Genomic DNA, 25,543 nt, shown 5'->3' on the forward strand with positions numbered 1-25,543 from the left:
CCCGCCGCCACCTTCGCCTTCGCCTCTCGTCGCCCGTAGCGCTCTAGCGCCGTGTGCCCTAGCACCGCCGTCGCCGCCGTCGCTCCAGCCGTGCGCCGCCGCCGTTCCAGTCATCGTCGTCGCTCGGGGAGATCGCCGTCGTGGTCGCCAAGTCGCCGCCGTCCTCGTCCGCCTCTTCGTCGCCGCCGAAGACCGCCGGAGCACCGTCGCCGCCGTCGACCCGATCTCCGCCGCCGCTTCTTCCTCGTCGCCAGCGTCGTCCGTTGCTTCTCCGCCGCTTCTTTGGTTACCGGTGAGTTCGCCGCGTCGCCCTCTACCCGTTGGTGCCCTCCGTTCGCGTCGCCGCGCCGTCGTTCGCCGGCGAGCATGCGCGTCCGAGCCGCCGCCGCCGGTGGTGACGTCATCGCCGACGTCATCGTCCCCATCTCCCGTGAGCCGGTCGTGGACCGTTCGATCTCGGCCGTCCGTTTTGGATAGGATCGATCTCGGCCGTCCGTTCCCGTGAACCGCTGCCGTGCACCCGGTCCACCGCAAACCCTAGCCGCTGACGCAATAATCCTCCTTTTCCTTTTCAAAAATAATTCATTATTGCGTCATAATTCAATTAAAATCCATATAAGTGTTTTAATCCGATTTAATCTTTAAAAATTCATAACTAATTCATCTTAGCTCAGTTTAATGTGGTTCAAGTTGCAAAAATTATATAAAATAAAGATCTACATATTAAAATTGTCCATAAATTGAATTAAATTTATTTAATTCTTTTTAAATGGGCTTTAATTAGATTTAATCTTGTAAAATTCATAATAAATTCATTTGAAGTCAGAATGAGGCCGTTCAAGTCTCATAATTCATCTAAAATTATGATCTACATGTTTGTTTACTTTTTATGTATTGTTTATTTGATTTTTATTAGTCTTTTTCTTCGTTTTGCGTGTTAGCTTGTCGTTTCCGTCGTTGCGAAGGTTCGCGAGTGCGTCGGAAGTATTCAAGAAGATTAATTGAAGACCGATTATTGCAAGGCAAGTCACACAGATCCTAAACACAATCCTTTGAGCATGTTGATCCTATATTTAAATTCTCTATTTATTTCAACTGTGCATTTATTTTCAAATGTCACTGGGTGGTGTGAATCTATTCCTTTGTTATGGCCTGTTTGCATTGATTACTTTAATCCTTGATACCTTGGGTTATTATAATTTGACTAGTTGAGCTTTATATATTGGTTCAGCTAGATATTAGATGTGATTGCTTAGCCATGCTTAGAAACATTAGCACACTATTGGGATAACATATGATTCATTATTATTTAATGATGGTTTAATGATGGTTCACGATGGTTAATCGTGATCGGTTAATTAATTACTTGCCAACTAAAACTTGATAATGGTGGGTTGTGAGCACATGGTTTTGAGAGTCGTGCTCATGACAATTAAGGACCGGTTCGCGAGCTACTATTGTGAAACATTAACCGTGCCAACCACAAGCCAGCGTGGGCAACGGCTTTACCTTTTGTATAACATGATTCATTGCGGAGCACCAGACTGAGAAGTGGCGGAGATAAGCCCACGGGGGTCACTGGGGAGTCCATGCCTTGTTTTATAAGGGGGTGATTATGATCCAGGAATGGTGCACTGTGGTGAGTTGTGTTATGCAGAGGGTATTGTCACAGCCTCTATTCGGGTACTTTCCAGTATCGCGACGCATGGTAGACATGATGTTGAGGCTGTGTCTTGTGGGTACAGTGGTACACCTCTGGCCAGAGTAAAACTATTCGAATAGCCGTGCCCGCGGTTATGGGCGAGTTGAGCAATGTTTTTCGTGATTAGTCCCACACCTCCCACAATAATTATGGATGTTATACCTGGTAATAATTTGCTTAGCTCCTGGTTTGGAGTTAGATCTGTACAGCCGGGTATGGTTGTTCAGGATGGTTGGGCCTGTGCAGCATGGGTGTGCTGTTCAGTGTTGATTAAAATTTCTGATTAACTACTCCACTGTTTTATTTCACTTAAATGTTTTGCTAAATGCTGCTTTTGCAAATGAGGCTATATTATGCCATCCTTTGGTATCCTTGTGCACTTGCATATTTGCTGTGTGGCTTGCTGAGTATGTCATATGCTCACCTTGCAATAATCAATCAACCTCAGTTGAAGAAAAAGGATCCAGAAGGAGAAGACGTTTGGCTTATACCCCAGTTGAGCTGCCTGTGGGAGTGGAGCCGGAGCTTCGCTAGAATTTATTTTCCGCTGCAATTTTCTTCCTGGTGAGGACTAAGTGCCTCATAAGTAAGTATTTATCGTTTTAGTTAATTTGATGAATCTGTATATTAAATTGTCAGTTTGTGTACCTCGGCTGATTCCTGGACGAGGATTTTATGCACAAATAAGTTCGGAAATTACTAGTGAATTTCCGGACGTGACAAGTTTTCTTTGCAACTGCTTGAATGAAAAGACGACGATATCGATGGATATTAGATCCAACGCTTGGCATAAGAATCCATGCGACGCGGTAAGGTCCCAAAGGTAGGGCGATATCGATGAGGAGTTCAGGAGCGGCGCATGGCGCACAAATCCATTTGGCGCAGTAGGGTTTCACGGGTCGAGATAGAATGGAGGATAATTGAACTTGTGTATGACAAATAAATTCGCCGAACAATTTTAGGGTTTTGAGCGAGTGGCCAAACTCGGTAATTTTGAGCAGAAGGGATAGGGAAGAAATGAATTCGGGGAGAGCCGAGTCGAATAGACGAGATGGCTCAGGTTCAACTCTAGTGTTCAATCGGTCTGAGGAAAAGAAGATGTTATGACAAATGAAAGGCTTTCGGAGATTCGATTAGCTTCACCGAAACGCTTAACAAATCAGTCGGAGAGGAAAGACGACAAGGAAGGATGTCGATTGGAGAACATCCTTTAGGTGGATCGGTTTAATCGCGGTATTCCAACGATTCAAGGAAATGATGGGGTATTGCAATTGTACATGAGAGTTGAGAGGACAGAGAAGGGATTTTACCCTGACGGGCGATTCTGGAAGAACTATTGAGTTCGAGTAATTCCAGACGCTAGAACAATCGGTTCGGGAGGATCCGATTGAGAAGGAGGATCGAACTATGGAATTTGATTCCGGAGGAAAGGTACGACAAGGATTTGAATTCACAAGGATGAATTAACCGAGATCCTTGGCATAAACAATTAAATGCACACAAATAACACAAATCCCATTGTGCAGGTCGGCTAGGCCTTTCAAGGAGGAAAACTAGACTTTTCCGTGAATTCTTTTGAAATAAACTCTTTTTAGATTTTAGTTCGTAAATAGAGTTTTGCTAGTAAATTCCTTCTAGTATTTATTTGTAAAATAATTGCCAAACACTTATAGTTTCAAAATAGGGTTTTCAGAAGTTAACTAATATTAGCCCGCATTTGTAAAAATAGTTTTCTCAGAGAAATATCTCTCAAAGTATGTTTTCTAAATATTTAGTATTTGTTTTTATTTATGAAACAAATACCCCAAATAGGTTTTACTTCATAGAATGGGTTTTCAGAAAGACAAATGGCATTTGCAAACATTTTCTAAATTAATATATTTCATAATCATGGTTCTTTTAGCAAATAATATTTGAATCAAAAATAGATTTTGTTTCTAGATTTCCGTCCTCGTGGTCCAAGCGTAACCCAAAAATGGGAGATAGAATCCAATTAAGACCAGCATGATGGATTTTGGAAAAGATTTTTGATTAACACGAAATTTTGATTTCGCAAATCAGGACAGAAATTTTCAGGGTGTTACATAGATCAACTGAATTCCTTATGATTAAGATAACCTTCCCATTTACTTTAGGATATATCGTATTTGCGTACTATATAATATAACCCAGGATATAAGGTACTTCCTCCGTTTCACAATGTAAGTCATTTTAGCATTTCTCACATTTACATTGATGCTAATGAATTTAGATATATCTCTAGATTCATTAGCATCAATATAAATGTGGAAAATGCTAAAATGACTTATATTGTGAAACGGAGGGAGTATGATTCATTCATAACCTGACAATTACTCCGTGTAATCTCCCTCTAAAATTTATTTTTGGGAATAATATAGGACTGTTTGGTGATGCTCTTAGCGATCTCGTGGCAAGTGTCCAAGTGACACCCATTTGCCGGTGGCGCGCCTTTGGGCCCATGGCCATGGCGCACATGCTTGGATGGGCCGGCCCGTCGCTCCACGCCTCGGATCACCACTGTCTTCGCCCGCGGCGGCGCACGCCGCCGCCGGAGCCCCTGCCCCCTCTCGGGCGGCGCGGCGGGGACCGGGGCTCACCGCGGCCATGCGCTGTTCTTGCTATCCCTCTCGTCAGTTTGTGCCCTCACCCTGATGATTTCCGTTTCACTAGCCTTGCACTTCTTGTCTTCTTCCACTCAACAGGTTGGCGCTAGGTTTTGCCGATTGGGGATGAACTCGTGACGAAATTGCAATGTGGGGCTCTCTCTCGGTAATGGATTGGAGGTAATAGTCTGGGGCTTTTTTTTTTCTCCATGGGTTGCTGGTAAATGTAATCTTTAAACTATCGGTGAGAGGCTATCCAACAAAGATAAACTAATGCATCCAAGGGTTCGGTTTGCTTGATCATCAGTTCCATTTTGTAACCATGCACTTTTTAAAATCTGTACTCCAATGCTAGCTCTGAACTTTTTTTTTTCTTTACAAAAATACCACGGAGCATGTTCTTTACTGGTGTACTGCTGCTGTCCATGTTTTGCTCATGGTGAGCTTTTGTAATTCTGCTACATGCTATTGGAAACATGGGAGATGAAATTTGTAGATACACAGGGCATATACGGGTTATCAGTGACTCCTTAACAAGGGCTGTATGGGCTATGAAATGCGCACTGTCTTCTTTTTTTCGGCATGAAGTTTCTAACTTCTTAGCAAATGGGAAAGAAGATGATGAACCAAAGGTAAAGAGGTGGGACAAGAGTCTTCATGGTGAGTGAAACTATATAAGGGAAAATTTACATATGGTGAGTTAAACTATACAAGGGAAAAATTATATGCTAGCGTAGGAATACCTCATCGGCTTGGTCATGCAGAAGAAAACAAATTTACAACAGTTTGGTGAGATTTTAATTGGGAACTACAAGTATTGGAGTGCAGATATCACCTAAGTATACCAAAGCAAAAATCCGTCCCAGTTGACGAGTGTCCGTTCTTGAAAGCCTTTCTCCTTACTCACTTCTGCCTTTGTCACCCTCCTGACCTTTTATTTAGTACACTGACCCCTTCGAAATTGTAAAAAGAACCCCTTTCTTCCTTAAGAACCCCTTTCTTCCTTTCAGAAACTATAATAATTGCAATATGTGTTGTGTAGAGTGTAGACCTATAACTAAAAATATAAGAGTAGTTTACACTACATCCCCCAAAAGCTCTACAACAAAGCTTTATGAGAAAGCGTTATTTCTGGGATATACTGTACCCAGGAAAATGATTTACTTTTGGCTACCATCAATATTTTTATCTTTTTTTATGCTTTCCTTTGTTCTAGTTTTGCATATAATATGCTTGCAAAGATTTCTTATCCCATACAACTATAAATGCCAATATAAAATAATACAATTATCTTTATGTTCTAAACAAGTAGTAACTATGATAAGCAATATGGCATGACAACATTTATGCTTAGCCTATCACCATTCCGTTCCCATTCGATTTTAGAAATTAATTAAAGTTGGCAGTGAAGTGGCATGACAGCTGGCATCTAGCAAGTCACCTCACATTCTCCTGCCTCGTATGCCCGTCCAGATGGATGGACAAGTGCCCGCAAGAATGCAAGCCTAAGGAGCGCATCCTGCCACGTGTTTCCTTCCCCGTATTTCCGCAGAAAAAACAGTTTCTTTTACACCCTATTTAAACTATTCTCTGGAGTCCAGACCTTGCATTCCCTGCTAATGGAGTGGTCTTAGAATTTCAAGAAAAAATAGGAACTAAGGGGATAGAAGCCTTTCCACTTCTCATCTCTGGCCATCTCTGTTGAAGTAAAGAGGTACCTTCTTGTTTCAATCTCTTATTTGGTTTGTGATGATACTTTTAGTTGGTGTTTGGTTCTTAGGAACTGATGGGGATGGGATAGATCTGTTTCAGGGAAAGGGGTTATCCCTGGACGAAAGGTCTATCCGCCACGCTACTCATTTGGGATCTTTTTTTTTTTGTTTCTGTGTGTTTAGCAGATCCATTTATTGTTTGATGTTCAATAATCTAGTTTCATAAATCGATTTGATATGCTCTGTACACAATTGCAAAATCGATTGAAGCGGGTATTTGGGACATAAACATTGCAGTTTCTTATGACAAGGCCTGATATAACGTCATCGATGACTAGGGTCAATACCTTCGTGCTTGAGCTACGCCAGCGCTGTTCCCCCTTAGTTGCTCCATGGATAGCCTTTTGAACCACATAGGAAGGATTTTAAGGATGGGGGTGTATAGATGTAGAACTAAGAACAAGGAAAACTGGTACAAACCTAAAATACTCAAGATCTATGATCTGATGACTAGGGTTTCCCATATGCCTTGTTCAGTTAATCCCTCCCACAAGGTGATTGAAGGGGATTTGTATCCCTCCCATAATGGGATTGAGGGGGATTTGTTCCACACCTATTGTGGTGTGGAATTATTCCCCCTCAATCCCCTCCAATCCCTCCCTCTTGGGGATTAACCGAATAAGATCTTAGTAAGTGGGGGAAGAGAGGTCACCATACCCTGGCAACAACCCCAGTTACTGTGGATAACCGCGGTAAACGTGAAAAACAGGAAAAAAAATACCAAAAAAAAATAATTTTTGTTTAAATATTTTTGAACTTGGTGGGGTTATTGGGCCCTTACCGTTACCGGACCCTGGCGGTCAGGGAAACCATGGGATCCGCTCTGTTATTGGTTGTTGCCCCTTGCTGGCTACGGTGCTCTGCGTTAGTTCCCTGTGAGACCTTTGATCTCGACACCAAGTCCTCATGGTCTCGTGCAGCAGAGTCATGCTGAATCGGTCGATAGATGCAGTCATGAAGAGAGTAGATAGAAAGAGAGCATGGGGGGAGGGGATTAGCTAGGCCATATACTGTTGAACACTAGGGGAATTGGAGTTCGCCCTAGGAGATTGATAAATTGGTCCATCCTTCCCGACTGCACAAGTGCATTACCTGATGGGAATTGGAGAATACGATTTGAGATGGATATATACTATACCTAGTCTTCTGTCGAAAATATTGGGGGTGCAGTACTACATAGCTCTGCCCCTGCTACCAAATATATTGACACTGACTTTTTGTGAAACCAATGATGATGGTGGAAATACTGCCGATGACTCCTAAACAGCATCAAACACTAAATCTCTCTTGTAGAACAAGGTGATGCGATTGTGTCTTGCAGGTAGGTAGGAGGAATATAGAATAATTGGCGAAGGATTGTAGTGGGTCTACCTAAGGATTTAATTCTGGAAAACCATCTGGTAGGATCCGAAAGAGGAACACCTAGACCTTCTTCTGAGCAAAGTTTTCCATGACCAACCCATTCTGTGGATTATGTGGCAATCGGTACCATCGTTGAAGTTGATGATGTTGCTAGCCATCACACATGCCAGTCTGAGATGCCCAGAGGGTTTGACCTAGACTTTGTCGAGAAATTGAATCTTCTCTCATACCATGCGAGTGAGCCTCAGTGGACAAAAGTTTGCTCTTTATCCTGTTGTTCAGGATCTCGCAAATAGCCCCAGTGATAAGGTCAGCTAGGCAGATTTCAGGGGGCCTATCTCCTGTTATGAAACCTGACTTTGAGGTGTAGAGAACCATAAAGAGCTATGTTATATATGATTTCTTAATAAATAAGTCAGTAGTGTAGTATCATCAATGTGATATCTAAGACAGCATTATATGTGCTTATGAATAAGTTACAGCATACTAAACTCTGAAAATTTCTGCTTGCACACTGCATTTACTTAGCTGGTCATGGTGCAATGGTGTTAAGTGATCATATCCATTACATTCAGTCATTGGCTTAATTGTATGAAATAGATCATTGATGAAAAGATCGCTAGTGTTTGTTTTTTAATTGTGCAAAAGTTTACATACAACTATCTGATGCAAATGTTTTTTTTTCTCACAAAAAGAAGAATTTCCACCGTTATGCATCCTAAATTCTCTAATATTTTTATCTTGCAATTAATTAGACATACTTCTCTAACATCCGTTTTTGATTTTCAGAAGTGATGAACGGCGAGCTTAAACTTATGGCTTCCTATGTGAGCAAGCTTAAGTTCATCTTGCAAAAAGATCAGCAGCAGGAGCCCCATACTGCGAACCTTCTAGTCCTACTTGGGAGTAGCAATCAGGACAAAAGAAATGGCCTCTCACAGGGAGAAAACAGAATGGACACTTGTACCAGAAAGAAGCCAAGAAGATACCAACTCCTCACCATGCAACAAAAAGAAACGCTTAATCGGTACGCAGTGCAGTTAGCAAAATCAGCCTGTTATGTACTGTCTCAAAATATAAGAGACGTGATTTAATATAATTAGTTTGTTTGCTGTTTCGTCCCAGTGCATTTCAATCATGTCCGAACCCTGATAGAAATGACTTGAAGAAGTTGGCCAAGGAACTAAACATGACTGAGACCCAAATCAAATATTGGTTCCAGAACTGCAGGACAAAGATGAAGGTATATTGTGTATAAACTTCTCTGTTTTCAAAATAAATTGCTCCCTGAGTAAATCATTTATCTTCTTGATGTAGAAATTCAAGAACAATGAGGAGCGCAAACTACTGCAGAAGGAGAATGAGGAGCTAAAGAAGGAGAATGCAGAGTTGAGAAATAGGATGAAGAACTCAACATGCCGCGCTTGTGACCTCCCTTTGTTCCATATAGATTGCCGTCATTGGGAGAATCCAATGCTCAACAAGGGTAATCATGGCGTTACAAGTAATCTCATTCCTCAGGCAGTGTCATCCTTGCTCCCCAGCTCAAGTGGTTTTGTAGCTTCAGGCTCCAATCTTAGTAGCAATGCTGTGCTCATGCCCGTATCTGCCATGCCATCATCAGTTTTGCAGCCTGCTCCAGCCGTCTCTGGTGCCAATTTTCCCATCTTGCACAATCTATCTGCCAATGCAAATGATGGCTATACGGAAAAAAACGTACTTCTTGATCTGGCGAACCGTGCAATGGAAGAGTTCTTTAGTCTAATGAAGGAGAATGAGTCTCTTCTTGTCAAAAAAAAGGAGAATGGGCCTCTCTGGCTCCCACACATGGATATTCTGGGAGTCGAATCACTTAACTACCAGGAATACCTTGCAAAATCCAGGACGATTGGACAAAAACCTGTTGACTTCAAAGTGGTCGTCACCAGGGACACTGCCATTGTCAATGGTAGCTGTGTTGACCTCGTCAAAAGCCTTTTGGATGCTGTATGTATGCAACTACTATGTGCTGCATATTTAATTAGTATCATGGTTTGCCTGCATATCTTAAACATGTTCTTTATGCAGAACCGCTGGAGAGAGTTGTTTCCAGGCATCGTGGCAAGTGCAAACACCACCAAGATCATCTCTACTGGGCCCTCTAACTTGCACGACGGGTTGCTTCAATTGGTGGGTTACATATCATAATCTCTTCTGATGTGGTTATCCATATACTCGACTGCTTGCATGTGGTGGATTGATGTGCAGAAAAATTTGCAGATGCGTGCAGAGCTCCAGGTAATGTCACCTGAAGTCCCAGTTTGCGATGTGACATTCTTGAGGCAGAGTGTGCAGTTTGGAAGTGGACTGTGGTGTGTGGTTGATGTGTCTATTGATACCATCCTTCCTGGAGAGAGTAAAACAGCTCAGTCCAGTGTGCAGACCAGCAGTACAGCTGCCAGACGCATGGAAGTCAGGCTGTTGCCATCAGGCTGTGTTATTGAAGAAATGGAGAATGGCTATTCCAAGGTGCTTTGCTTCCTCATTGACTCAATCACTGGTACAAGGTGTTAATTATTGTTGGTTTCCTCAGTCACTGATGTGATGTATAGAAATTTGTGTTTGACAACTATTGAGGATGTTTAATTCTCAGGAACATATGAAATGAGAATCAGTCACATAACATGACAAAATGTAGCAGTAGTTTTGAACACTAGTATAGATACTAACGTTTGTCAGAGAACCCACTCTATTATCCCAGCATGTAAAGCATGTAATAAAATGACTAATATACCCACCTGCATTTGTGCTAGCCATACCATTGCATTGCAAAAGGAAGAGGAAACAGGCACACTAACCAACAAGTTTTCAGTAGAAAACAGAACAAAACTACATTCAAGCATCACTTAAAAACAACACTGTAGATATACTGACAAAGATGGCTGTAGTTTCCTGTTTTAGGGGTGCCTTACTAGATATGGTCTTGTTCTTGTAGAATGAAGTCACTACTATCGGTCTCTGGCCCTTGTTGAACATTGTACGAACACACTATCATGTCAAAAAATCTCTAAACTAAAGTACATTCATTTTTTTATTTTATTATTATTCTTGACGGGAAGTGCATTGAACTCATATTTCAAACAACAGAATCAGCTAACCTTTTTAGCATCATTTTTCGTGGGCAGGTGACCTGGATGGTGCATGCAGCTTATGATGAGAGAGCAGTGCCAGTGCTTTATCATTCACTTCTCCGCTCTGCAAAAGCCCTTGGTGCGTGCCGCTGGGTAGCATCACTCCAGAGACACAGCCAGTTCCTTTCCGGCCTGCACAAATACATCTTTTGTCCTGACAGCACAAGTGAGTGACCGACTGGTGCTATTATATATGCAAAAGAATTAACTAATCTGCACATATTGATATTAACAGTCAGTTAACACTATGCCACATCATGTTTTTTATATAAAATTTTCGATAGTGACAGAAGTGGTGATGCGAAGAAAAGTCCTGTACCTGGTGAAGCAGATGACGAGCAGCTTCACAGGCCTATTTGCGTCGATGTCTAAGGCCACGCTGCAAGATGGTGATGATACTCACTTCGCGCATCAGATAGTTGGTGGTGCAACAGGTGAACCTGCCGGACTGCTGCTGAGCGCCACCACAACCATATGGCTCCCCGGCGTGAACCCGAGGCACGTGTATGACCACCTGCGTGATGAGCAGTGCCATGGTGAATGGCGCTGCCTCCTCGGTGAGCAGCTGCATCAGGGCAATGCCTTGCCGTATGGTGCCCCCCTGAATGGTGAGACCGTGCCAGAGTTCTATCGCATGGTGAACGGGCTGCATGAAGGGCATGCTATCTCCCTGATCAGCCCCAGAGTAAGCTCCTTACTAGTTATTGTTTCCCTGTAACTATTAAGTTGCATACTTCCAGTACAGTGCAGTTTTAGCTAGAAAGAAACTTCCATTGATTGTTACTCCCTATATCCTACAGTAATACAGTCTCGAGTGCCTTTCACCAAGGAATATGTTGCTGCCAAAACTTTTTTCATCTTTGATAATTCTTGTTCAGTGAATCATTGATCACATTAAAAGTCATTAAAGTATGCTTATATAAGGATATTATAGTTTGCTCAGACACACTTTGATGAGGACTAATATTCAACTTTAATCTAGAAGATAATATCAAGTTCCTGTGACCAAAGGATTAATAATTTATGTCACGCGTAGGTGCTGCATTCATCCAAAATCCAGTTGAGGTGCCAGCGCCCATAAAAATGTATTGTTGATATATCAGTAGGACAGCAATGTGATAATCTAGACCTCCTCTGGTTTTTTCTTGAAAAGTCACTTTTGAGTCTTGACCAGTAGGATGTTTTTCGGGAAGTTGGTTTAATATTTAGCGAATTCCTTTATAAGTTCTCATAAAGAATTAACTCTTATCTGCAAAACAATTACTTTATTAATACTCTGCATCGCATGTGGTCTTTAGTTTACTAAACCCCTATTTTACACATGCAGGAAATGGGTGGTAACATAAGCAACACTCTGCTCCTGCAAGAGGCAAGAACTGATCTTTCTGGCTCCCTCATAGTTTACGCCAGGACAGATGTGAACACCGTGCATTCCATCATGAACAGTGGCCTCAACCCTGCCACCGTCTTCCTCGTATCCTCTGGATGTGCCATTCTTCCTGATTGCCTGGAATCATTCCCTCTACACCCAGCTGCAACTGCAGATCAGGCCGGCACCTCCAGTGCCGCTATCGCTAGCAGGAGCGAAACCGGTGGGTCATTCGTCACCGTCACTTACCAGATGTTTTTCAGCAGCCAAGGTGGCGCAGCACCTGCCAGCTCATCAATTCATCAAGGCCGTGATGCGCTCAAGAAAGCCACCGACATTTTCAAGGTGGTCCTCGACACTCTCACCGTGGCATAGCGCAATACCCCAGGGGTAGCATTTGCATGCGAAAGTGAAATCCAGATCGAGTTAAATTTCAGTGTTTAAGACTATGTTGTTTCTGTTGTTCAGGGGATGGCTTTATCTCTGATAGACCCGTGGATCATGCTGTTTACCTTGTTTACCATTTTCAGACTATCGATTTGAAATGTTGATCAGACATTTATAATAATTGGAACTTTGAGACATCAATGTTTCTCTGGTTTCTGCTTTTTATTTTTATTTTTTTACTTTTTTGCAAAGGGAAGCCTTCAGTTTCTGCAATGGTACAATGAAAATGGTAAGTTTACGTCCAGGTTGTTTGATGATGATTGATTGATCTATTGGTGTTTCTTGTTATGTTCAGTAGTCAGACTGAGACGAGCGGCAACGCAATTTGAAAATATGAGAATTGTATCTATATGGAAGCAATCGTCATCCCACCACAATTGCTGGGGCTATCTAGTTGACAAATGAACGAAAATAATTTTTCAATCGATCAATTTTTTGTAGTCAGATCCCATATTGTTTCTGCAGAGTTTTCGGTTAGGCTGTGGTATGTATGTGGTTAATGTCTGTTTAGAAACTTATTTATGGCACATATATCTTCCAGATAGAGAGTTGCTATCTTGTTCTATTATTATTGTATACGTGAAGTTTCTTTGGACTTTTGGCCTCCCAATTCTTGCTGTTCCTTTGAGGCATAGAAAAAAAAAAGATAAAGTCCATCTTACTCCTCAAATTTAAAGCCTATTTTTCACTCCTAACTTTTGGAACCGGAATATAGCCTAAATCATAGTGATTTTCGCTATCATTAACTTCAATTATATAAGTGTTGTTGTTGTAGACCTTTGAGTAACTTTTGCATCGACAAAAACATGTATAGCGGACGGTCCATAACCACCTTCGATTAAATAGCAGACAATTAATATGAACTAATAGAGCAATTAAATTAGTAGTCTTGTTTTCAATTAAACTATGATTTTTTAATTTACAGTTATTCAACCTATAATCTTTACAATTATTGATTATAACTTCATGAAACAAATGTTAATAAAATTTATTATCTAAAAAACTAATTGTGCAATCGTATAAGCCCAATTTCATGTCCTCTTAGAACAAGTTTAATAGTAGAGCTAACTAATAGCTATAAGTTAATCTAAAAGTTAACATATATAATAGATTAGCTATAAAAGCAAGTTTAATAGTAGATATGTTACTCAATGTTAAAATCAATATTGATTCAAAGGAACCATAGGAATTTTGAAGGATTTTATTCTTGTAGGATTTTTTTTCCTATATACCCCTTTAAATTAAAGGAATGAATCATATTGAATACTATGAAATTTCTACAGAATAACTCATTACATACAAGTTTTCGAGGAAATTAAACATGAGGTAGAACCTCATGGAAAGTTATCTTTGAGTCTTTATTTCTTCTCAAATTCCTGTGTTTTTTCCTACGGTCTAATCAACCGGTCATTCCTTTAAGTTTTTATTTTTTTCCATTCCTACGATTTAAAGGAATAATGTATTGGTCTTGGAACATATGTAAAGCTAGCTTTTGCATGAGAGCTAACAGTCTAACACCTTTTTTTTTGTTTTCTCTTTTATCCACATAAGTTTTTATAGTTGGTTTATAGTTCACTATTATCTTTGTTCTGTGGTTATCTCTATTTTCTCTCTATATATAAATAATGCATTTGCTTAGAAGAACGTACTCCCTCCGTTTCACAATGTAAGACTTTCTAGCATTACCCACATACATATAGATGTTAATGAATCTAAACATATACACATGTCTAGATTCATTAACATCTAAATGAATGTGAGCAACGCTAGAAAGTCTTACATTGTGAAACGGAGGAAGTATATAGCTAGCTAGCTCCTGTATGAAAGGTAGCACTCACTATTTTTTTTCTCAACTCCAGGTAAGCATGCTATTGAACTTGCTCTTAGGTAAAAATCGACAACCATAAAAACCGCCTGGCTTTTCTCTGGTTTTTCGGGTCTTTTTTTTTTTTTTGCTAGAGCTACTAGGCTCTCCGTCCTCCGATCCTCCATCCATTTCTCCTCTCTCTCTCTCTCTATCCATTTCCTATCTACCGCCTCCGGGCGAGATTGCCTTCCCACGGGCACAACCTCCTCTCCAGTGCGGCGGGGGCCTCCACGGGGCGCGTAGGTCTGTGGGAGGAGGCGACATGGAGGCTGACTTCTCCTGCAAGTAGTGCCACCTACCTCCATCTCTGCTGCAATCGAGCTCAAGGTACTCAAGGTACTCCTCATTCTCCCCTCGTTTCCGCGGCAGTTCATCAGCCGCACTTGAGCATATTGGAAATGTATCCCAAATTGAATCCCCTTGGGATAGAAAAAGAAGAAACAAAAGGGAAAAGAGAGAGAAGTTTTTAATCGGTTTACCTGGTGTCAATTCATATTTGTTGTGTGTTGTTAATTGTTATGAATTAAAGTATCTGCGAGAATTGGAGTATTTTTTTTAGTTTGAATAAGTGGTGGACGTAGGATTTTATAAATGGGGGTACGATAAACTAATTTATTTATAAAACTGTTTGATGAAAACAAAACAACAAACACATGGAAAATAGGGAAACCTTATATTTTATTAATCATGATTCATTAACATGAATGTTTATAGATACATGGGGGCTCCCGTAGGAATTCGCCTTTTGCCTTCGTGAGGAATGCTTAATAAAAAGGTATGCTGACTGGAGATTGCTTGTAGTCCGTTGATTCCCAGCGCCTAGTAATGAGGCTACCGGTTAATTTCATCCATAGAACGAGCCTATGGAACACCTCCGATTAAGCTGTGCTTGTGATCGTCGTCTTCAGAATTATTTGCTCACCGAGGGTTGAGGTTGGTGCAAATTTAATGGTGAATATAGTGAATGTGGAACGGGTGGCTTTGTTTCGCCAAAACCTGGTCACGGTACACTACCATCACGTCGGCGTGAAGAGGGAATTTGGTGAAGCGGGGTGACCTTTGCCTCATCGGTGCCCAGTCATGAACCCTGCCTTCATCAAACATAGATTTTGTGGGTGCTTTTGCCTCGTTGGTGCTTAGCAACGGTGTCTCCGATTCCCATCCATTTTAGACGTGTTAATAGTATAGTGACCTAGCCTTGTTGGCTCTATAGTTTCGTCTAGCCTCGTCGGTCATAGACAGATGGAATGAGTGAATGGCTAGAGCGTTGTTAGCTTTTAGCCAACATGTCGTCCAGCCTTGGACGCAACGCCTTCGTAGTTGGTGTATGCATGAGTCAAGAACAGCTCCCGTGCATATGCATGGGTCAAAATATATTTTAATTATGAAAACAACGCTTAGATAGTCCGATCGTATGAGGGCCGGACATATCTAGTACCATTGTTATTGGTATCATAGTAATTGATAGACGATCCGATCTCTAATGAGGGCTAGACGCCTAATTTTAATCATAGAAAATATCAAATGGCACTTAGATGATCCGATCGCCAATGAGGGCCAGACCAGCCTAATACCATTGATTATATAAATGCAGTCTGATCATAGCCGTGTTTCGGCTCTCATCGATCTGACTTTAATCATGGTGACAGATTAAGAACACGTAGATGTCCAATCGCCAATGAGGGCCGAACATCGTGTTTAATCTAAAAGATTAATATTTATTCAATGTACCCACCGTCCAGCGCAAATATCCTGAACGGTGGCATGTTGTGGATAAATAAACCAACTTGACAAAGGACGCCGGCTGTGGTGTTTAATTTTATCCGCAATGGCGCAGGTTCTGCTATCACCGGCAGGCTTCGATCTTTTGATTTTCCTAATCCACCAACAATCAGAGAGATGAGACGAATGAAAATAATAGTTGGGTGCCTCCTGTGGCGTCTTCCACGTCTCCGGCTCGAGATGGGGTCTGCGCCTTTTATATAGAGGCAGAGGCGACGGCGGCCTCGCCTAATCACAGCGAATGTGTTAATCTACCGACCTGCTGCAGATAAAGAAAGTCATGTGCATTGCTGATTAGATGATCATGGGATTAATGATGCTTATGACAGGTGGGTCCCATGCATCACACGCGTTTGCCGATGTTTATCTCCTAGTTACAGATAATAACCATGTGCTTAACTTTAGCGACAAACAAAAACAACATACTGCATGCTAGCTAGTACTAGTTAATCTCTTCTCTTTTCAAGCGCATATCTCTTCAATTGTGCATTAAATTTAAATTCTATTTGAACCATTATTTTCTGTTTGAAATATACAACAAAACAAGTCCAATATTGATTATATTTGGACATCGTGTGATATTTGAATCTTCCGGGTCCACACGTCACAGAGACACGCCTCATATGTATTCAGTAAAATTGGGCTGCAAATAATATTCTCATATAAAATTAAATACCCAATAATTTATTATATTTTCTATGATTTTTAGAAAAAAAATTCATCAAACAAAAATAATAAATTATCTAATTATTATATAATATTATTTCTAAAGAAATGTAAAAGATCCGATACATCATAAAGAACCAGACTAGAAATAAACTAAATCTTATTTTTATATGTAGATGTCATTGTAATGCATAGGCATGTAACTGGTAAATAGTGAATTTCACAACTCACTTGAACAATATATATAGTGCATTATGATCATTGGATTCATTACAAGTGTTGATCACTAGTTCATCCAAAAAAAATTATATGACTATATCGTTTAATATTAATAACCTTTATAGCATTCTAGATTATATTTAGCAAAAATATATTTCTCTTAAAAAACCTAGTCATGTACCTTTTATAAATACAATATCATTAAATTTCCTCATGTAAAAACATAGATAATATATATTACGGAGCACACACACATGAGCTAGCTTGCTTAGTATTCATATGCAAGTAATAGTGTTGGCTGTAGCAATATTATAATAAAAAATAAATAAGAATGAGAAAACAAGAAGAAGATGGAACAACAGAAGAATATAAGGTTAAAGTTTTTAGTTTCACACCATTTACTACAATGAACAATTTTAATACTATTAGTATATTATCGATTAATGTGTGTATATATCATACCATGGATGTGAGCAACCACCCTCATGTGTTTGGGCTAGTGACTAACCTCCTCTTTTTCTTACTTCTTTCGAAGTTCTCTGAACGTATTTAGGTAAAAGATGTTTTGGTTTCAATAAAAAAGAAACAATTTAACTAGATTATTTTTTAGAGAGAATCCATCCTGTGCCGCTGACTTTGTCCTTGTTCTATAATATGCCACTGAGTTTTGTTAAGTTCTACAGTATGTCATTGTATTTTTCTTAAATTCTATAATATACTATCTGTAACGCCCCGATTTTCGTTCAGGATTAAAAATCAATTAATAATGCATTTTCTAGAAATTAAATAAAAGTTAAAGCAATTTAATCAAGTGAAATTATTGAGGGAATTAAAAATTTCCTTTAAAAATCATTGGCCGGAAATATTTTGTAATATTCTCCGTGCCCTAAAATACTCTCCGGATTTTTTCGCGAATTTTTGGAGCTCAAGAAGTAATTTTAAAATCACAAAGTTCATTTAACCAATTAAAATGAAAAGAAAACAAATAAAATCCCCTTCCCACCCTCTTGGGCTCGGCCCAAGCCTCCCCTTCCCCTTCCCGGCCCGGCCGCCCCCTCTCTCTCCCAGGCCGGCCGTCCCTTCCTCTCCCTCAGCCGCTCGGCCCTCTCCTCCCCTTCCCCGAAGTCCACTTTGCCTCCCCAGCCGGCCTCCCTCTCCCCTTTGGCCGATAGGTGGGACCCGTGGGCTCCACCTGTCATCCCCGACCTCAAGCCTGGCCGGCAACCGCCGCCATGGCCGCCCACTCCGCCGCCAAATACGCCTCGTCCCGCCCGCGCCTCTCATCCAAAACGTGTGGACATGGATCCCCTCCACCTCCTCCACCAAATCCCCACTCGTCCCGCAAAAATCGGCGCCGGTTAACCCTACTTCCTCCCCAACGTCGGTGTCCCACTCCGCCGCCGGTTGCCACCTCTCCCGGGCCGCCCCGTCGCCCCGAGCCCTATAAAAACCATCCACGTGCCATCCTTTCTCGTTTCCCCTCCTCACCCAGGCTCATCGCGCCTTCCCCCGCTCTCTCCACGCCGCCCCCATCTCCGCAGCTCTTCGGCGAGCTCCGGCCGCCTCTAGCCGCCACTCTTGCCGTCGCCGCGCTGTGCTGTCGCCACCACCGGCTTCGCCGCTCCATGCCGCACCCCGGCCTCCACCTCTCCTCCTCAAACCGCCGCCGAAACCCCGCCGCCACCTCTAACCCGAGTCGCCACCTCCTCCATCGCCTCCAGCCACGCGCCGCTGTCGCATGGCGCCGGTGCCACCTCTGGGTTCACCACACTGCCCCGCACGTCGTCCGCCGCTCCACTCCCCTAATCTGCCACCGAAACCCCGCCGCCACCACACCACCCGAACCACCACCATAGCAGCCACCTCCAGCCGCCTCTCGCCGCCGTCCTTATCCACCCCGTGCTGCGCTGTCGCCTTCCTCAGCACCGCAGCCATCGTGCGCAGCCCGGCCGCCCCTCTACATTCGCCAAAGGTCGCCGGAACTCCGCTTCCTCCGCCCAAGATCGAGGACGAGCCCGTCCGCCTCTTCCTGAGCGCCACCCGCCGCCGGTGACGTCGTTCCACCGTCTCCCGTGCCGCCGCCGGTTGCTTCCCTGGTGCCGTCTCACCGTCGCCGCCCTCGCGTGTAGAATCCGTCGTTTCGGAAGCCCGCGGTCGCGAGGAAAAGAGTTCAGAAGATTGTTTGAAGAAGCAAAGCAAGTCACACATTCCCCTTGAGCATGTTGATCCCAATTTACAAATGTTTTACCGTTTGCAAATAAATATGCATATTTTGTTAATTACATGGGATCAGGGTTTTCCTATCTGCTCGCTTGTACCATGTTTACTATATCTGTCCTTTGTCAACCTTGGGTGATAAATCGACTAGATCGTGTTACTTATGTGACCTAGCTAGAATTATTTGCTTAGCCATGCTTAATCATCACTAGCTCAGTTGATGGGATAATTGCAGTATTAGACCTTCTAGTATCTTGACGAGCTGCGTGCTCGAGACACCCGACCATGTTTCATTGGTCGTAACTATCCAACTAAAATACGACTGAATGGTGGGCTGTGGGTGCGTGGTTTTGCGAGTCGCACCCATGGCATTTAAGGACCGGTTCACGGGAAACCCTGGAAGACTTACCGCGCTTGCCACAAGCGGGAGTGGGTAACTACTTGATTTGAAGTATAGCTCGACCCTTTCCTAGGCACCGGTGGCGAGGGTGGGCGTGATGGAGTTGGGTCGGCCGGGGTATCCGGTTGTCCAGCTGACGGATTCACCGTGGCGCACGAGGGGACTGCCCACCTCCGGGGTAGGGGGTGGGGGTGAAACCTTAGCGTGGTGTGGATGGTTAGGGGAGGGTTATGCGGAGGGTCTTGTCACAATCACTCGACATGGTGACGTGTCTGCGCAGGCACGGTGACATGCCGGTGGATTGTGTTTTGTGGGTATAGTTGTGCACCTCTGGCCAGAGTAAAACTATTCGAATAGCCGTGCCCGCGGTTATGGGCGATCGACCGGATTCACCGTGATTAGTCTCACACTTAATAAATTGACCCAATGTACTGTAGTTCAGGAGGGTTGGTTGGGCCTGTTCAACGTGGTGTAGCGTTGATCAGTGGAGATTTAATATTACCTTAATTACTTAACTGTTTTACTGTTTTGCGCAATAAATGTTTTACAACCGCCTTTATGCAAATAGCCACAAACCTCCCTTTGTGTCCCCTTGCATGTCTGCATCGTTGGTGTGGCTTGCTGAGTACGATGGTTGTACTCAGCCTTGCTATTTCCCCCTTTTCATAAGTGTAGTGCTTCTGAGCTGAAGACGAAGTTAGAAGACCAAGGCTCAGACCCCAGTTGAGTTTTGCCTATGGAGTGGAGCTGAAGCCCTGCTAGGATCGCCTTTTTCCGCTGCTGCTATTTTCTTTTCGGTGTAAGGACTAGGTGCCTCTTCTGTAAGTATGTACGCTTTATTTACGTTTGGATTTGTTTATTACTTGTCGTTTTGTGTACCCTGGCTGGTCCTGGACAGGGATTTAATACACAAAATAGTCTAGAAATTTGGGCTAAATTTCTGGGCGTGACACTATCGCTGTCCATTTAGATCCCGTTAGTACTGTATAATTTTGTCCTAATGATTGAAATATCCCTAGGACAAAAATTTTCAAAATTTGGCTAAAAATTCTAAAATATCATATTATAAATTAGGCAGAGAAGTTGTCCATCTCAAACTCTTTAAGTTTTACAATCTGTATTATAAAATTGTACAATGCTAACGGAGGCTAACTAGACGACGATGTTATATTATAGAAGTTAAGCAAAATGCGATGCCATATTAGAACTTGACAAACCCAATGACATATTGCAGAGCAGGGACAAAATCAGTGACACAATGGATTGTCTCTGTTTTTTTATGGTTGTTCGGTTAACTACCTATCTACTGTGATGCGGCATTTTTAGAAAAAATTAAATCTTATACTATAAGTCCATATCTTACACATTAAATTGCATACTGAAAGTTCAAGTGCCATTAATTTGGTTTTGATGATTAATGGCAAATCCAATTACATGAGACTAATATTGTTATAAGCATTTCTTTGTCTACTAGTCTCATATGGATATGAAAGTGGAATATGTGAAAGGTGATTTCTGGACTTCATATGAGTTGAGAGAGAAACGTTCATTGATGGTGTACCTAAATCACAAGGATGAAATGCATGGAGATCAAGCTATATGTATCACTCTTTCTATCCATGCACATATTGATATATTCATATATAATATTTTCATGTGATTACATAAGCATGTGAGACTAATGTTTTGTTTGAGCCATATCTTGTTTAGTCTCTTTACATTGAGAACATGGAGATGATGAAGGTATGTTTTTATTTTATTGTCTATATTTGATAAATGCCTTCTATTCTTGTATAGGATAAGCTCTCAATGTTTAATATCTTATTATGCATACTTTTGCTTCACACAAATATTTTGTATTCATACATTTAGGGGGAGCAAATCCTATACTTTAGTTATGCATGTAATCGATCCAAGTTATTCACCTTCATTTAATTGGGATCTTTACATTTGAACATATATTTGAGTATATGACACTTGTGGTGTTGATTAATACTCATCATTTATTCATATCCTTTTATACATGCGATCGGTTGGTCAACATATGGAGGTTGACAACCGGATCATTGGGACTAATAATTTTATTGAGTTAAATGAAAGAAATAGGTCCCAAGGATTACAAAAGTGTTTATGCTCAAGTGGTATCATTACACCTAACAACACCAAGAATGACAGAGTGAAGATATTGAAGATGTGTGATACGAAGTGGCTATTATGGCAAAGACGGTGAAGGGCAAGCGATGCTCGGTCACGATGGACCATGCGGCGGTGAAGGACAAGCAAGGGGCTTGGCGCTAAAGAACCAAATCTGGTGGTGAAGGGCGAGCGACGGCTTTATCATGATGGACCGTGCGAGACCATTTGAAGCTACAAGTAACCGCATCAATCATTTGAAGAATATATGGTGAAACGGTATCGGCATTGGCGTCCCTCAAGACAATGAAAGAAAGATGAAAAAAAGACATTCCTAATGGTATAATTCTCTTCTTATTTACATTTGAGTTTAGGAATGCCGTATTATTAAGAGGGATGCAACGTCGAGGTGTTTGTGTATGTCTCGGTGCTCAAAGTGACCTATCATAGTGCTACCTTGAGAGAAACCCAAGCTTTAACCTATCCTTTGAGTGGTTTTAGACCTTGTTTTTGGTTGAGTTGGGTAGTCCTCTGGGTGAGCTTTCCATAGAGTCCAAGATCATCAAAAACCGACTCCTGAGCGAAAAGTTATAGTCGTTTTACTCTGTGTTTTTCGGAAAGTCCGAAAAATTATCGGAAAATTCGAAAATTTTCGGACATTCCGAAAATGGCTGCGAATATGATATTTGCTTCTGTAGATTTTCGGACTTGTCCGAAAATGCTTTTCGGAAACTCCGAAAATTACAGTCTTGGTCTCCAACGGCTAGTTTTTGAGGGGCTCGGGTATATAAACTCCTCCACTCCTCCTTTGAGTGGCTAGTGTTCTTAGGCAACATTAGACACATCCAAAGCCAAATAGCCATCCCCATTGCCTTACCTTTGTGGTGCCTCTTTGTGAGGGGGGTTTGAGAAGGGGAGAGAGTTGGATTGAGAGAGTGAGGAGTTGAGAGCTAGTGAGATTCACTCCATCCTTTGTGGTGCCTCTTTGTGAGAGGGATTTGAGAAGGGGAAAGGGTTGGATTGAGTGATTGAGAAGTTGAGAGCTAGTGAGCTTCACTCCATACTTTGAGCACTTGAGTTCATAGCAAGCAAATCTTCGATTGTGTTTGTTACTCTTGGGGACTAAGGTCTCCTAGACGTTTAGGCGTTGCCGGTGAGCACCCAAGGTTGTGGTGTGCTACGGAAAGTTTGTGAAGGCTTCGATTTCGCCTCCGCAAGGGAAGAAATCAAGAGTGAAACCGAGGAGTGCATTTGTGCAACCTCGTGAGGAAAGGGTTGAAATAGGCCCGGCCCTTGTGGCTCCTCAACGGAGACGTAGGATCCGTGGATCCGAACTTCGGGAAACAAATCATGCGTCTCCTCTCTTGGCTTGCCCATTTGTGCATTCTCTCATATTGTGCTTGAGCTTGTTTTTACCCGATCTACTTGCATGCTTAATTGATTTAGTTGGTGACCTTATATCTTGTTTAGATACCTTATTTGTCACCTTTTGATTCGTATACATTTTGTTTATTTGAGCTACAAGTTCATAACTAGTGTTTTATTCCATTATCCGCCGAATTTTTCGGTTGAGACCGGAACTTCCAATCTGATATCGGAAGTTCCTATTTGAACCGAAAGTTCTCATCATTCTAATATGCTATGAAGTTGTGATAATTTTTAGGAACGCCTATTCACCCCCCCTCTAGGCGACGTTAAGGTCTTTTCACATACACTTATAATATAATTTTCAAATTATAAAATGCCCTATTCTCATTTTATAGGAGAAATATGGAAAATGATTTATTATCTATTTAATTACGAAAATAATATTAGTCCAAATTAACATATATGTAGAAAATAAAAAACAATATGAAAGAATTACGGAAATACGTACTAATGTAGTCATCATGTATAATGCAATGAGAAAAGAAGACCATAGTCGAATGCTTTATTATTGAGCAAAAATGATGGTATTATTTTTATCATCTTTTAGCGGAATCTATCTAACCATAATTAATAAGCCCGTGTTAGTAGAAGTCTATGTCGTCATGCATCAACATATCATGAGACTATTAGTTGTAGCTAAGTACACCGGCCCAACCATACTTAGCATATCACAAGACTATCGGGTAATGGACAATTATCTTTAATTGTGCTAGAGAAAAAAAAGTACTCCCTTCGTTCCATAAAAAACCAATCTAGGACTGGATATGACACTTCCTAGTAAAACGAATCTAGACATGCATATGTTCAGATTTGTTGTACTAGAATGTGCCACACCAGTTCTAGATTCGTTTTTTTTTGGGACAAATGGAGTGAATTACAATCCATACTATATATTCTTGAAAATTTTTAAAAGTTTTCATATAATATTATCCTTTAACCATTATTTTCATTTACACAATAGCTAACTTTACATTCAATTTGGACCACCATATTCTATCCATATCCAAATCCGGTGACTCAGTAATCACTCTGCATATTAACTCTCTCTCTCTCTCCATTTTCTTTTTCCCTCCGATAGTTGGATAACCGATAGATCTAGCAAGAAGGAGCCTGGATATATAGCGCCTTCCCTCTTCGTCAGGTCAGCTCCTGCCTCCTAAAGTCCCTGCAAGCCCGACATCCCTGACCTCAACGGCAACCATAACAATAGTGCGCATCATGATAGGGAAGGACAAAAAGACATGTTTGTTACTAGAGGGTAAGTATGCGCATGTAAAGGCAAATGGAAGGAACGATGGTGGCTCATGGAGAAAGAGCGGTGATAGCGGTGCGTAGAGTGGCAGTTAGCGGTTGCTGGTGGTATGAGGAATTTGTTGTCGACACAATCACTTAATTTTTCCCTAAATATTGATTATACGTGGGTTACCAGTTATATAAAGAAATAGCACTAGCTAGTTTTAAAATACTACCTATGTCCCAAAATAAGTGCAACCGTGAAAATTCGTGTCGAACTTTTGAACGCCCATCTTTGAAAAGTTAATGAAAAAGTTAAAATAAATTAGTCAAATGTAAAATATTATTCATGTTTTATCATCTAATAAAAACAAAAATACTAATCATAAAAAAATTTCAAATAAGACAAAAGGTTAAACGTTAGATATGAACCGTGTAAAACTGCATTTATTTTGGGAGGAAGGAGTAGTAAATAAAAATAGGGACTGTCTATGTACAATCCGGTTGAAAAAAAATTTGTATCTCAGCGGCTTTTTTTTGGTACTACCGTACAAAGGGTCTCTGTATCGATGACGCTAGATGGCGTCATGCACAAAAATATTGTCTCTGTTTTTTGTCCTTTTTTTTTGTTGGGCCACAGCCCACATCATCTTATTTGTGATAACCCAGAAACCCTTGTAGCCCACAACCCACTGGTTCGTGTGCTCATATCCCACAACCCACCACATGATTGAAAAAAGCCCAATACTAGAATAAATCAATTATATCAGTGATACAGCCCACGACAGCCCATGGCCCACGGCTTTTATAACTATTAAGTTTAGAAACTTACATACAATACAAATCATTCATACAGACTGTTTTGTATGCATGGCATACATACAAATCATTCACGCATAAGTATAATCATAGGCTATTTGTTTTCTGGGATAAAAACACTGCTACATATGCTACAGTATAATCATAGAGCACACACATTTACAAAATCCATCAGGACACACACATGCAAAGAAAAGGGTGTACAGATAGGCATATGTACATGGTACACACATTCATAAATCCATCAGGGTGCACACATCAGGGCACACAAAAATGTACAATGTAGTGATGCATTGCAGAGAGCCCCATCAAGCATCAGCTAGCAAAAAAAAA

General features: G+C 41.5%; 1 protein-coding gene across 3 annotated transcripts; it reads left to right on the top strand.

The window, feature by feature from the left end:
• The first annotated feature begins 4,206 nt into the window (after window positions 1–4,206).
• On the top strand, window positions 4,207–12,587 carry LOC4345188 (homeobox-leucine zipper protein ROC6-like). Of its 3 annotated transcripts, none has more exons than XM_015795429.3 (9): window positions 4,207–4,506; window positions 8,250–8,487; window positions 8,586–8,703; window positions 8,778–9,446; window positions 9,528–9,629; window positions 9,720–9,968; window positions 10,625–10,796; window positions 10,915–11,315; window positions 11,958–12,587. In XM_015795429.3, the coding sequence occupies exons 2-9, from the start codon at window positions 8,255–8,257 to the stop codon at window positions 12,372–12,374; spliced, it is 2,361 nt and encodes a 786-aa protein (XP_015650915.1). In that variant the 5' UTR covers window positions 4,207–4,506; window positions 8,250–8,254; the 3' UTR covers window positions 12,375–12,587. The 3 variants fall into 3 exon arrangements, with proteins under 3 accessions (XP_015650915.1, XP_015650917.1, XP_015650916.1); XM_015795431.3 differs by having other exon boundaries at window positions 10,921–11,315; XM_015795430.3 differs by lacking the exon at window positions 4,207–4,506 and adding an exon at window positions 5,929–6,040.
• The last annotated feature ends 12,956 nt before the right edge of the window (window positions 12,588–25,543 follow it).

This window comes from Oryza sativa, chromosome 8 (genome assembly GCF_034140825.1).
Source record: "Oryza sativa Japonica Group chromosome 8, ASM3414082v1".
NCBI lineage: Eukaryota > Viridiplantae > Streptophyta > Magnoliopsida > Poales > Poaceae > Oryza > Oryza sativa.

Bases quoted from the DNA above. Each gene is read 5' to 3' on its own strand.
- LOC4345188 (XM_015795429.3), top strand. From the start codon at position 8,255: ATGAACGGCGAGCTTAAACTTATGGCTTCCTATGTGAGCAAGCTTAAG. The intron at 8,488-8,585 runs GTACGCAGTGCA...GTTTCGTCCCAG, and splicing joins CAAAAAGAAACGCTTAATCG to TGCATTTCAATCATGTCCGA. The intron at 9,447-9,527 runs GTATGTATGCAA...TTCTTTATGCAG, and splicing joins TCAAAAGCCTTTTGGATGCT to AACCGCTGGAGAGAGTTGTT.